We start from the raw sequence: 13,009 nt of genomic DNA, 5'->3' as shown, positions 1-13,009 counted from the left end.
TCCAAGAACCATTTAAATATGTCTATTCATTAAACATAATTTTATAGAAACCCATTATTGGTAGAATGCTATGTAATCAAAAAAATTTTATGCAAACATTATTACTTCACAACTAAGCTCACAACCTTTGGTTTTATTATGGCCCTTACAACCTTTTTGTCCTTTAACCATCGATGCGCATCCGGATGGGCCAAAACGGTCTTCATAACTAGGTTCTCGCTTAAAGAATCACTTGGAATATTCATTTGAAACCTCCATTTCCCATTGATTTGAACAGGGACAGAGACTCTTTTTTTAGTAATCGTTGGCTTTTGCATGGATGGCCAACTCGTATAAACAGAGTCTTTGTGTCCTAGATGATTCCAGAGTTCACTAGAAATACAAGGAACAATTGGTGCAATGCACCTAATTAATACCTCGGCAGATGTTTTCAATGCGCCTTTCGGGGAGGCATTGTCTTTTAAGCAGTTGTAAATGGTAATGGTCAGCTTCATGGAATCCGATATAATTACATTCAAAGAAAAAATATTTTCGTAATTCTTTGCACAAGCAACCATATAATCATGACTTTGTTCTAGTAGCTCCAAAGTTTTATCGTTCATTTCGGACGAAGAAGATACATCTGGTTGATCCATTTGTTGTATGCTTTCAACACATGTCGCTAAACGAAGCAACCATCTTTCAGCTCCAACTATTCCTGTACTATCCCATTGCAATACACCGTCTACAGGAGCCGAAAATAATAGATGTGCCCTCGTCACGTCAGAACCCCAGCGTAAAATGGTGCTAATCGGATCAACTCCATTGTGCTTACTTTTGCTCATTTTGAAATAGCATAATTCCACTTCATCATCAGGGTTCGCAGTATTAACAAATTTGCCCAATATTTTTTCAACTTGACTTGGCTTCAAAATTCTTCCTGTTGATTGACTCACATAAGTAGGTCCATGTACCATTCCTTGCGTAATTAATCTGGTAAATGGTTCATTGTTCAAACTATCGTTTTTCCAAAGCCCAATATCATGCATAACCTTCGATAAAAAGCGAGAGTATAAAAGATGTAAAATAGAGTGTTCTATGCCGCCAATATAAATATCAACAGGCATTTCCTTTTCAACTTTTTTTGGATCAAAAGGAAGATTTTTATTCTTAGGATCCAGAAATCTAAAGAAGTACCACGAAGAGTCCACAAAAGTGTCCATTGTATCTGTTTCTCTTCTGGCAGGCTTTTTACACTGAGGACAATTAGTTTTTACCCAAGATTCCAAATTAGTCAAAGGAGACGACCCCTTGCCATAAATATCTGTGAGTTCAGGCAATTGGACGGGCAGTTCATGCTCAGGAACAGGAACTGCTCCACAGCTATCACAGTGCACAATAGGGATAGGGGTACCCCAAAACCTTTGTCTTGAAACAAGCCAATCTCTTAGTCTGTACTTCGTTACAAATCGAGCTATGCCACGGCTTTGTAAATACTTCGAAATCGCTTTTGCAGCTTCTTTATTTTTCATTCCACTGTATTCACCAGATATTTCTGACATTACACCATTTCCTGTATAAGGTGATTCATTATTAATCATTTCAGATTTTAGGGGAAGAACAACATTAGTCGGAGGAAAAGGTATGCCATTTTCAGTAGCAAAAGTAAAATCCCTTAAATCATGCATAGGAACTCCCATAACAGCGCCAGTTCCATGCTCATTGACTACGTATGGAGCATAATAGACTGGAATCGGTGCAGCGGTAAGAGGATTATAAGCAACGATAGGAAGTTCAAAACCATCGCTGTTTGCATCGTCACTTTTCAGAAAAGTACTAAGATTCTCATACTTTTGGGCTTCTGATTGAACTAACGGGTGAGACTTTGAGAGTCCTATAAATGCGGAACCAAAGATTGTTTCGGGTCTTGTTGTGTAAACATCGAGGGTATATTTTTGATCGGTTTTAAACTGAATTTCTAAACCCTCGCTCTTGCCGATCCAATTTTGCTGCATCTTTTTCACCTTTTCAGGCCAAGCATACAATTCTTCTAAATCTTTTAAAAGCCGTTCCGAGTAATCCGATGTCTTGAAAAACCACTGACAAAGGTTCTTTTTCTCAACAACAGCTCCGCTTCTCCAAGAACGACCCTGGGAGTCGACTTGCTCGTTTGCTAGTACTGTACAATCGACAGGATCCCAATTTACTAAAGCATCAGCCTGATATGCTAGTCCTTTTCTAAATAGCTGTGTAAATAGGTATTGGCCCCATTTATAATAAGAAGGATCACAAGTAACAATTTCTCGATCCCAATCAAAATGAACGTTCATGTACTCAAACTGGTGCTTCATTTTCTCAATATTCGATTTTGTCCACGACTTGGGAGATATATGATGCTCAATAGCAGCATTTTCAGCAGGAAGCCCAAATGCATCCCAACCCATAGGATGAATTACATTGAAACCTTTCATTCTATAGTACCTAGACAGAGTATCCGATATAGTGTATACTCGTACGTGACCCATGTGTAATGAACCACTAGGGTATGGAAACATACTTAGAACGTACTTTTTTTTGCCTGACTCATTGGCTGGAAACGGAGACTGTTTAGCCCATTCTTTTTTCCATTTCTTTTCGATATCCAAAAGATTGAGCTTATGACTAACGACAGAGATTGATTTTTTGGAACATAATGTGTTAATTTTGTTTGGCGATTGTAGCAACCTTGGAACCACCCTGGAATTAAAAAGCTGCATATCACATGAAAGTCATAGAAAACAGAAAAAAAATTTTTATTATAAAAACATACAAAAAGAAACAGAAGTAAGTAATTGTTAAAGATAGTGTGAACTGAAATGATCTTTGGATGTGGGTGCACACTCGTTAGTGTAGGGTTGATACACGGTAGTTATGAATGCCAGAAATGATAAAGGACGAATGAAAGTAGAGGAGGAGATTGTTTGTACCAGTATTAAAGATAAAGAGCTATTTCTTTTTCAATTATTAATCAAAACCACCTCCTCTAAACGATTCGAAAACGGACATTGAAATCATACCTGAGGGCATGATATATGCCATTCGAAACATTAGCCCACGAGTGAATCCTCCAAATCCGTGCTCTTTGAAAAGAAGCCTGGCAACATCAGATATTTTAATTTTATCGGCAATGTTTGCGAACTCTGTCTTTTGCATGGCTGAAGAAGTAGCAACCTGATAGCGAGTCTTTACTATGTCTAGAGGAGTAGAAATAGTCGTTGCTACGACCGTACCAAGTGCGGAAGCAAGGGGAGCCACCAATGAAATATCATAATTTGTATTTGCTTGTAACCACTTTTTTGTCTCTTCATACATTACCCACCAACTTACTGTTGTCGGTAAATAGATGGCAATACCCTAGAAAAAGTTAACAAACTGTTTAGGAGAATATTATAAGAAGGTTTTGTGTCATGAAACTAACCAAATAAACCAGAATGATATCCGTTTATTTCTTATTCTAGTTTCGTTCACTGGGAATTTTCTTACCATCCAATAGCCTCGATAAAATCCTTTAATCCCTTCCTGTTTCCGCAAACTTTTAATTGTCGGGATCACTCCATGCTGAGAAATCTGAGTACGAGCTTTGATAACTTCTAACGGCGTCCATACAAAACTACTAACAACTTCAGCTGTCATTCCGCAAGCAGAATACAATAAAACACCGTCACCCAAGTAGTCTTTCAATCTCCTCTTAGATTCTACATAAGTAGACATATATAGACATGTTGCAGGTGTAATTAGCGTCAAAGAGATGGGCAAACCACGATAGTAAGCTTTTAAAGGTGTATTTCGAAATGAAAAGCTCCCCACGGTTTGTTTATGAACGGTAATCGTGTCAATTGGATGACATACGACTCGACTCGCAACAGATCCTGAGCTATTTATTTCATTGTTAGATAAACAATGCTTTAAAAGATCATTATGATTCGTACCTAGCTGCTAACAAAGTTTGCAAATCCATAATTCCTTTTCTTTCTCCTTTCTTTCTTGTTTGCTTTAGTTGTATATTAATACAAAGAAAACTAACATATAGCAATAATGTTAAAGTGCTGTATTATAAAGTACGACTGAAATTTTTGACTTCGTTTGTTGTTTGGTAGGGGGTCTGGTGAGCTAGTTGTTGAATCCTATAAAAGAGCAATCCTTGACGAAAGCAAAGGATTTATTTATAGCAATCTTTGAAATTAGGAGTTTTAAACTGAACCTTTTAGCTTTTCTTTATATATCTGAAAAGGTCCGGTGCGAAATTGTAATAAATCATTTCATCCTTTCGGCAACATTATAGATTGAGCAGACTCAGAACAACTTGAGATACGAGCATGCTATAATCTTGATTTTGTAACAATTAATTTCCTTCTACATAATTGTTTCTCGAAAACTGACCCATAGCTGCTTTGTAGTGTATATAGATAGGCTACTATTGTCGTTCGAGGTAGTCTATCATCGAGAGAAAAGAACTGTCATGTAAGTACACATTCAAGCACTGAAATCTATAGAAATAATTACAATGGCCCTTTATGGATGAAATTTGTTTTTTGTATTTATGTTGATTTATTATTAGAAACCAACCACTGCTATTATAGCCTCTTTAGTAATATATTAACGAGGACTTATTAGTAATATGGAGGCACACCTCACCACCAAATATTCGTCAAAATATCAAACATTACCACCATTATTATAATGAAAATTTAAATCTGTGTTTTATAATAATCCCGAAAGTAATTATGGCACCAGTTAGAAGAAGAGCAATTACAGAAAAAGAAAAAAAGGAACTTCGAAACTATTTCTTTAACAGTTCGGATAAACCAACGCAATCAGACCTAATTTCATGGTTTAGGCATCGATTCGACAAAGATCTTTCGCAGCCATCTGTATCCCAAATATTATCTTCTCGATACAGTTATCTCGATAGTTTGAACGACATAGACGGTGATGTGAAACGGAATCGACCTGCTAAATATCCAATACTGGAAAAACTACTGTTTGAATGGCAGCAAAGAGCTCAGAGTCAAAACCAGGTAGTCACAGGAGAAGCCATCAAAGAAACGGCTAGTAAGTTATGGAAAAAGATTCCAGAATACAAAGATTTACCCACCCCCGAATTCAGCAATGGATGGTTAGAAAACTTCAAGAGACGTCACCAGCAATTTCAAAACAATGTCAATAAAGAACAACCTTATTTGCTTTTCCACGGAAACATGATTGAGACGGTTACTAGAATCTCGGATATTACTACTTTGGCGGAACCAGAAAACGTGTTTGCACTATGTGAAATGGGACTTTTCTGGAAGCTTACACCAAGCAAAATATATGCAGTTGAGGAAGCACAAGGAATGAAACGTGACAAAGCTCGAATCACCACATTGTTGTGTGCCAATGCCACTGGCACGAAAAAACTTCCAATGTGGGCTATTGGTTACTCCCAAAACCCCAAAGCTTTCCGTGCAGCAGCAATTAAACCAGAAGTATTAAACTTTCATTGGAGGTACAATGGTCGTGCTTGTTTGACCACGATATTGATTGAAGAATGGCTTTTGTGGTTCGATACTCAAATGCAAAACCGCAAAGTAATACTTTTGCTTGAACGTTCTACTGCTGTTGTCTGTGCTTTGCAAAATTTGCGTAACGCCAGTCGAGATCTAAAAAACACTTCAGTCATTATACTTCCTGGGCAACAGGAAAAGAGCTACAATCCTTTTGATTATGGAATTACGTTTACTTTAAAAGCATTTTATCGGAAGTATTGGATTCGCTACATGCTTGCTCAAATAGAGCTTGGTAGAAACCCACACAAGACCGTCAATGTTCTTCATGCAATGCGCTGGCTGACGAAAGCGTGGGAGATTGACATTTTGCCTGAATCTATTTATAGTAGCTTTTGTCAAAGCAGTGTTTTGAGAGACTTTTATGCTGTTGAACCCGAACTATCTTACCCTGCCGAAGTAGTGGGTGAAATTCAAAACTCCGTTGCTCGTTTCGATACCCGTTCGGCAGAAAATATTCATAGCTTTATCGATCCCGTTGAGGAACGACCTCAAGAAGTTGGAGATGATGTACTGACCTATGTAGCTTCTCAATTCTTACCCGATCGAGATCATGAAACCGATGAAGAAGATGAGCCTCATCTACAAACAACTTTGAATGGTACATATGAAGCATTAGACTATTTGATTAATTTCGAAGCTCAGCGTGAAGGAGGTGACCCTTCTTTTATCATGACTCTTCTCCGTTACCAAAACACCCTTGAAGACTGGCAAACTAGGCTACTAAAGTAAATAAAGGCAATTCACTTGAGCTGTCATTCCCCCGATGATGAAGCTCTAACATCGAACGTCACGAAAATCTACTTAAATATATTTATGTGTATTCGTAAATTATTGCAATATCATAGAATTTACGATCAGTTGTATAATTAGAAATAAGCATATGTGTTCTAACATATTTTGTCTAATTTTTGCAGTCATAATAAAAAAGAGAAATTAAGAAGAAAAGAGCATCACTGAAGAGGTTGAAGTAAGATGTACAGATTCAAAACAAGAGAAGGAGAAATATGATCAAATTCATTTTACAAAAAATCTTAAAGAACTCAAGCATACGTAGCTTTCTATCGTATTTTCTTAAATTTCAATGAGTTCAAGATACCATCTTTCTGTGGAAATATTGAAGATTAAGTATTATTTCACTGCAGGATAGCAAAAGGCTTTTCGTTTGCATTACGATACATATACTCTACAAGCTACTGAGCTGCGCTGCCATAACTCTTTAAATGGACTTTTTTTTGATTTTTAACAAATAAGTCTTTAATGATAGTTTCAGTGTTTCAAAGAGGTCACTTTCCTAAACTTCTTTTTACCAAATTTTTGCGCTCCTCATTTTCAACATCAACTTCATACCATATGACTACTGAATTAAATCGGCCGTTGCAAGTGCCAGAAATTTCTAACAAAAGAGCAAGAAAACTTTCAAAAAGACGTGCTAAAAAGCCTGTCGTAGAAGGAAGTGCTGGCCATGTATTGCAATTAGACATTGAGAATCTCTTGGAGCATCAACCTTTGGCGAATATACCCTTTGAAAGATTTCAAGAAATAGAAGTAGATATAGTGTATTTGAGTTCCTCAGGTAGGTAAAAAAGTCTCGTTTAAGCGTATCATCTTGAGACTTCAAGCAAGGATGTCATGCCGCAAACGCTAGCCTTTAGATATCGAACCCAGAGCATACTAACAACTCATATAGGAGATGGAATTGGCTTAGTTTTGGACGGTCGTTACGCTGTCGTTGTACCCTTTTCACTACCCGGAGATAAAGTGAAAGCTAAATTGCACTTTTTAGCAGAGTAAGTACAAGATTGAATAACTTAGCAAGTAGGTTAAGGAATTATTCATTTTATACTTTTTTAGTCTCATCTTCTTTGTCTTGACTAACATTAAATAGTACATATGCTCTGGCTGATTTTCTAGGAGTGTTAACACCTTCCAAAGATAGAGATGACTCCCTAATTGGATGTAAATATTTTGGAAAATGCGGAGGTTGTCAATACCAAATGCTTCCCTATGAGAAGCAACTTGAGCAGAAGAAAAAGGTAATCGAAAAGGCCTTTCGGTATTTTTCAAAGTTGGACCCTTCAAAGCTTCCACAGGTTGAAAATACGATAGGAAGCCCTTTGGAGTATAACTACAGAACTAAAATCACTCCTCATTTTGACGTTCCTAAAGGCGGTACGAGTGGACCATTGACCATTGGTTTTCAAGAGAAAGGTAGAAGACGAGTATTGGATATTGAAGAGTGTCCAATAGCTACGAAGCAAATAAATGAATCATATCCAAAGATAATTGGCGAGGTACAAGATCGTGCATCTACATACAAGCGAGGAGCCACAATTCTCATGCGTGATTCCATGAACAGCAATGGGGAACATTCGGTCATCACTGACCACAAAGCTATTGTTACTGAGTCATTTGGAGATTTCAAGTTCGTGTTCCCAGCAGGTGCATTTTTTCAAAATAATAACTCAATTTTGCCTGACTTTACTGGTTATGTTAGAAAACAGTTGCTGAATCCCTTCAAACATGAAAACTTTCAAAAGCCGAAGTACTTTGTTGATGCTTACTGTGGATCAGGATTGTTTAGTATCGCTTGCTCGGAAGGATTTGAATCTGTAATCGGTGTTGAAATTTCTGCTGACAGTGTACATTATGCAAAGGAAAATGCTCAGCGAAATAACGTTTCTAATACAAACTTCATTGTTGGAGAAGCAGAAAAGATATTTTCAGTAAGTGTTTATCCAGAATGCGAAAGCAGACTCACTAACTGATTTCAGAGCATTAAAACGCCCTCTGCGGAGACTGCGATGGTAATTGATCCTCCTAGAAAGGGGTGTGACCAAGTTTTTTTGAACCAATTGTTAGAGTATGGACCATCCCGTGCTGTTTACATTTCCTGTAACGTTCATACCCAAGCTCGAGATGTCGGGTATATCCTGCATCATGAACTTGGTAAAAACTATAAAATCGACGAAATTCGTGGTTTTGATTTGTTCCCACAATCCCATCATGTCGAAAGCATTTTGGTAAGTCAGTTTGACAATGTCTACAATGATCCTATTTTTCTTTACAGTCGTTCACGATTAATGAAAAAAAAAAAAGTAATTTTTTATACAGCTAACATTTTGATAGACTTTGACAAAACTCAACTATTGAGTTAGTAATCCAAATTAAAATCATTGATCTCCGCGATCCTTCCTTTTACCTCCCTTCTGAGCTTTCAGTTCATGATTTCCCTTTTGGTCCCTAAATCAAAAGCAAAACAATGGAAAGACTATTTACAAAGTCATAATTGTTTTCTTAAATCAATTGGGATCGTCTCAGGCTCAAAAATAGCCGCTTATTTGGTAAATCAGACAGGCGATGTTCCTTTAGACAAATATGTACTCATACCCACTTCTTATGAGGAAAATAATTTACCGAAAGAAATAATTGACTGCTGTGATCTCCAAATTATTCATAATGCGTCGTTGCGAACGGGTATGGAAAGGAATTCCTTACAAGAACGCGTCTTGGCTTGTGTAGCTGGAGCAATTGGAAAACGAGTAGCGGCAGAACAATTCATTGTTCCTACGAGGTTCGTTATATATCCCCCAATGGCTCTTTTATCTTCAAGTAGCTTCTCTACGAAGGAATGGTTTGCGTTCTTTCAGCAATACAGGAATACGGAGGTAGTTAATAAGCTTTTTTCGATTTTTGCAGAGGAGTGGAAAGTAACGCATATCGCATTAAATGAGCCGATTCCCATAAATGATATTATGAGAAGGCCATTGGCTTTGCGACCTCTTTATGGTAATTTTGGTAAACCAGTGTGGGGAGAACCTAGCACCGAAGATTTTGAAAACGCGTTTTGGGTTCATTGCAGACAGAATGGAATCTATCAAACATGGGCACCTCTTTATACAATGTTTTCTCGTGGAAACTCGATTGAAAAAGCCAGAGTCTTAAACTTTGAAAATATTCATAATGAGGTTATTGCCGATTTATACGCTGGCATTGGATATTTTTCTTTTTCATATGTCAAAGGAAAAGCCAAAAGTGTTGTTTGTTGGGAAATTAATCCGTGGAGCATCGAAGCTTTACGACGAGCTGCTATTGTTAACAATTGGTCTGTCTGCGTCGTTCGGCATAACGAGGATTACAACTTTAGAATGGGATCTCATCAACTTGTAGTATTCCATGAGAGCAATGAATACGCGCATGCACGTTTAGGTTCTTTAGACACGTCGGCTAAACACGTCAATCTTGGAATGCTTCCTTCTAGTAGAGATGCGTGGAACTTGAGCGCCTCAATTGTTAAGCGAGAACCTGGATCTTTTATTCATGTACATGAAAACGTAATGGAGGATCGTATTGAAAGATATGGTAAGGAAATAAACGAGGAGTTTAAAAACAAACTGAAAATGCAAACTACTTATCAAGTTAATCGGGTGAAATCGTTTTCGCCGCGAGTTTGGCATGTTGTATATGATATACGGATAATTTAGTACCATAGGCATTTTTTTGGGTAATTGGTTATAAAAATTGAATTTTTGTGTATCCGAGAAGGTAATAGGGATGAAACCTACTAATGTTACAAGGAATTTGTACTTATTGGGATCTAGAGTATCCATAATAATGGTAGTCAAAGATAAATGTAGATTTTTTTATTTCTAGGTAAAGAGATAAAGAATGAAGCAAAAATGAAGGGCTAGCTAATAATTATAAACATTACATTTTTCATTAAATATAGGAAAATGAATAAAGACATTGTCAAGAAGGAACAAGACAGATACACTGGAAAATAAACTTAAAAGAGAGAAATGCATATAAGATCATTTTAGTCCCAATCGTGATGTACGGTAACTGAGTTAAACGAAAGAAAAGGATCGTCTTCTTGGTCTTTAAGATTAGATAGAGGAACTTCAACTGTCTGAGAATTTTGAGCTGAGGAAGTTATGTCCAAACTCTTGCTTTCTTTTAAATGAGCAATGTTTGGATTGCCCAATTCATCTGTAGGGGCAAGACGAGGTATAATCGGCGGTTCAGTGTGACGCAGTAAAGCCCACTGAACATTTTTGAAAAATGGATGTAACTTCACGTCGGATGCACCTGCTTGAGAACCTAAACGATCGTTTTCATCTTTCAATAATAGCTTTCTAATAAGGGACTTACACAAGCTAGAGATGGAAGGAGCATTAGAATACTCCGGGAATACAACATCACGATGCAAGATATTTGAAAATGTCATATTTCGATTTTTTCCTTTGAAAGGCGTAGTAGCATAAAGCATTTCATAAAATAGAATACCCAAAGTCCACCAATCCACGGCGCTTGTATGGCCACAACCTTTGATAACTTCAGGAGCAATGTATTCCTCTGTACCAACAAAAGAATTAGTACGGAAATTAGCAATACAAGATTTGGTATCCAAGGCGTAAGTACTTTGCGCAGATGGACTGCTATTACGAGCTTGAATAACAGTTGGAGAGCCGATGGAACCTGACTGTTTAGAAAGATCAAAGTCGGAAAGCATGATATGACCAGATTTATGCAAAAGAATATTTTCAGGTTTTAAATCACGGTAGATAAAACCCATAAGATGGAGGTATTCCAGAGCAGCCGTAACTTCAGCGATGTAAAATTTAGCCTCATGCTCGGCTAGGCAGCGTCCTGGGCGACGCTGTAGGGCTCTAAAAAATTCACCACCCATACAATACTCCATACATAAATAGAGGTACTCTTCGGACTGAAAAGAATGATAGAGAGTAACAATGAAAGGGTGGTTACTTGTAGCCAAAATTTCTTGTTCAGCAAACGCCCGTTTTATCTTGTGCCTTTTAATCATTTCTTGCTTGCTCAAGACTTTCATAGCAAAGAAACGAGCAGTCTTTTTCTCACGAACCAGATAAACTCGACCAACATCACCTTTCCCAAGCAAGAAAACCTTTTCAAAGCTGGATGGCCCGACTTCAACATCACCAATTTTCACAGAGTTTGAGGAGTATTTTCTGGCATTAGAGCCGAACTTTTTCTTTGCCGACACTACTTTGCGCCCTTCCTCCGCTGGGTTAATACCATCTACGTTGGCACTTTGGGGTTGATTTTCTGAGCCATTGGACTGGCTCGTACGTCGAGGATTAAATAAAGACCTCGCATTTGGATCTTTTTTCTTTTTTCCGCCCTTAAAGAATGATTTTTTTATGTCCCGCTTTTTAACAAAGAGAGAATCCACGCCAGTAGATCCCACATGACCTGCCGAATCCATGTTTGGTGCATCGGTTGTATGCGCCGATGATGGATCTGTAGAACTCTGCACAACGGTTTCAAACGAAGGATTGGCATCTTTGTTTTCTCCATTCAAAACCGATGAAGCTGCACTTGAAGCTGGTTCTGTACTTTCTGTGGGGGTGGAGAAAACATCCCTGCTACCATTTTCCTCTTTATTTGAATCCTCCTTGTCCTCTTCTGTACATGCTGCTTGCTGATCCGAGTGAAACGCTGCTTCTGAAGGGTTCGAGGGACGCAATTCCTTATTTTTTTTCTTTGAAAATGTAAATTTTCGGTTTTCTTTAAAGTACAGTCTCATAAAAGATCGTATTTTGGAGGGTTTCGAGCTGGAAGATGACTTGGACGGTTCTTGATTTTCATCTTTTCCAGGTGTGAATTGTCCCATGGATGCAACTTTTGTTTCTCCATCATCTCTCCTAACATCCATAATGCTCATTCAAAACTGAAATTGTCAGTAAACAATTGTCAATTGAGACGAGTCTGTTAGTCTTTCCTGAGCACTTGTACTTGGTAAACGGTACAGAGGAGAGTATTCCGACAAACGAGCAACCGACAACGAAGCCTGGAGTGGCTTGAGAACAGCCGATTACGCAATATTTCGTTATCAAGGAATGCCAGCTATGATTTTCGTTTCTATAACTTTATTTAAGAAGCGAAGTTCCACCATTACGTCTGTAATGAGTAAACAGAGCAAAAAAGTAAAAGAAACAAAAGACAATGGAAGCTTTCGTTGTACATAGTTCATTTCTTTTTTGCAAATCTACTTTTCAAAGGTCTTCTGTGCCTTATTTGCTTGGCTGGTTATTTTCATTCATTTCATTGAGAGTTTCCTTTATGAAATTATCAAGATAAGTTCTAGGTTTGTATTGCAGTTCCTTGATTAGCCATTTACAATGATAAATCGCAGCATTTAATAAAGGATAAACTAAAGGGTTTGAGAGCCTAGGTTTAAAATTGGATGCTGATTGCCTTTTTCCAATTGTGGATTGCACACATATGGAAAAGACCAAACTAACAAAACAAAGCATATATGAAAGGTGGAAAGTAATTGTGGTTCAACGTACGGGACGAAGCTATCATTTAAAATCCCATTCTAGATAAATGCCAAACATAACAGCTTCAAGCTTAGATACACGGGAAATTAAGTAGCAATTATCAGCGTGCCGTACATTATCAGCTTG

At 37.7% G+C, this 13,009-nt stretch overlaps 6 protein-coding genes across 6 annotated transcripts; 3 read left to right on the top strand and 3 right to left on the bottom strand.

The window, feature by feature from the left end:
- Positions 1–101: 101 nt before the first annotated feature.
- SOMG_01670 (mitochondrial leucine-tRNA ligase) lies at positions 102–2,735 on the bottom strand (the record flags this gene model as incomplete). Its single annotated transcript, XM_056180463.1, has 1 exon — positions 102–2,735. The coding sequence occupies one exon, from the start codon at positions 2,733–2,735 to the stop codon at positions 102–104; it is 2,634 nt and encodes an 877-aa protein (XP_056034849.1).
- Positions 2,736–2,982: 247 nt separating this feature from the next.
- SOMG_01669 (mitochondrial carrier, iron ion) lies at positions 2,983–3,976 on the bottom strand (the record flags this gene model as incomplete). Its single annotated transcript, XM_056180462.1, has 3 exons — positions 2,983–3,372; positions 3,502–3,892; positions 3,948–3,976. 3 exons carry the CDS (start codon positions 3,974–3,976, stop codon positions 2,983–2,985), a joined length of 810 nt encoding a protein of 269 aa, XP_056037194.1.
- Positions 3,977–4,742: 766 nt separating this feature from the next.
- On the top strand, positions 4,743–6,293 carry cbp1 (CENP-B-like protein; the record flags this gene model as incomplete). Its single annotated transcript, XM_056180461.1, has 1 exon — positions 4,743–6,293. The coding sequence occupies one exon, from the start codon at positions 4,743–4,745 to the stop codon at positions 6,291–6,293; it is 1,551 nt and encodes a 516-aa protein (XP_056037193.1).
- A 528-nt stretch (positions 6,294–6,821) lies between these two features.
- Positions 6,822–8,714, top strand: trm2 (tRNA (m5U54) methyltransferase Trm2; the record flags this gene model as incomplete). The annotated part of the gene is made up of 5 exons (XM_056180460.1): positions 6,822–7,137; positions 7,252–7,351; positions 7,450–8,287; positions 8,336–8,584; positions 8,691–8,714. The coding sequence occupies 5 exons, from the start codon at positions 6,822–6,824 to the stop codon at positions 8,712–8,714; spliced, it is 1,527 nt and encodes a 508-aa protein (XP_056037196.1).
- A 71-nt stretch (positions 8,715–8,785) lies between these two features.
- trm12 (tRNA 4-demethylwyosine alpha-amino-alpha-carboxypropyltransferase Trm12) lies at positions 8,786–10,045 on the top strand (the record flags this gene model as incomplete). The annotated part of the gene is made up of 1 exon (XM_056180459.1): positions 8,786–10,045. The coding sequence occupies one exon, from the start codon at positions 8,786–8,788 to the stop codon at positions 10,043–10,045; it is 1,260 nt and encodes a 419-aa protein (XP_056037195.1).
- A 332-nt stretch (positions 10,046–10,377) lies between these two features.
- On the bottom strand, positions 10,378–12,264 carry ppk14 (serine/threonine protein kinase Ppk14; the record flags this gene model as incomplete). Its single annotated transcript, XM_056180458.1, has 1 exon — positions 10,378–12,264. One exon carries the CDS (start codon positions 12,262–12,264, stop codon positions 10,378–10,380), a length of 1,887 nt encoding a protein of 628 aa, XP_056037198.1.
- Between the last annotated feature and the right edge of the window lie 745 nt (positions 12,265–13,009).

The sequence above is a fragment of the Schizosaccharomyces osmophilus genome, chromosome 1 (assembly GCF_027921745.1).
Source record: "Schizosaccharomyces osmophilus chromosome 1, complete sequence".
Classification (NCBI taxonomy): domain Eukaryota; kingdom Fungi; phylum Ascomycota; class Schizosaccharomycetes; order Schizosaccharomycetales; family Schizosaccharomycetaceae; genus Schizosaccharomyces; species Schizosaccharomyces osmophilus.
Note: the sequence above shows the minus strand (reverse complement) of the source record. Positions and strands in the feature narration are given on the sequence as shown.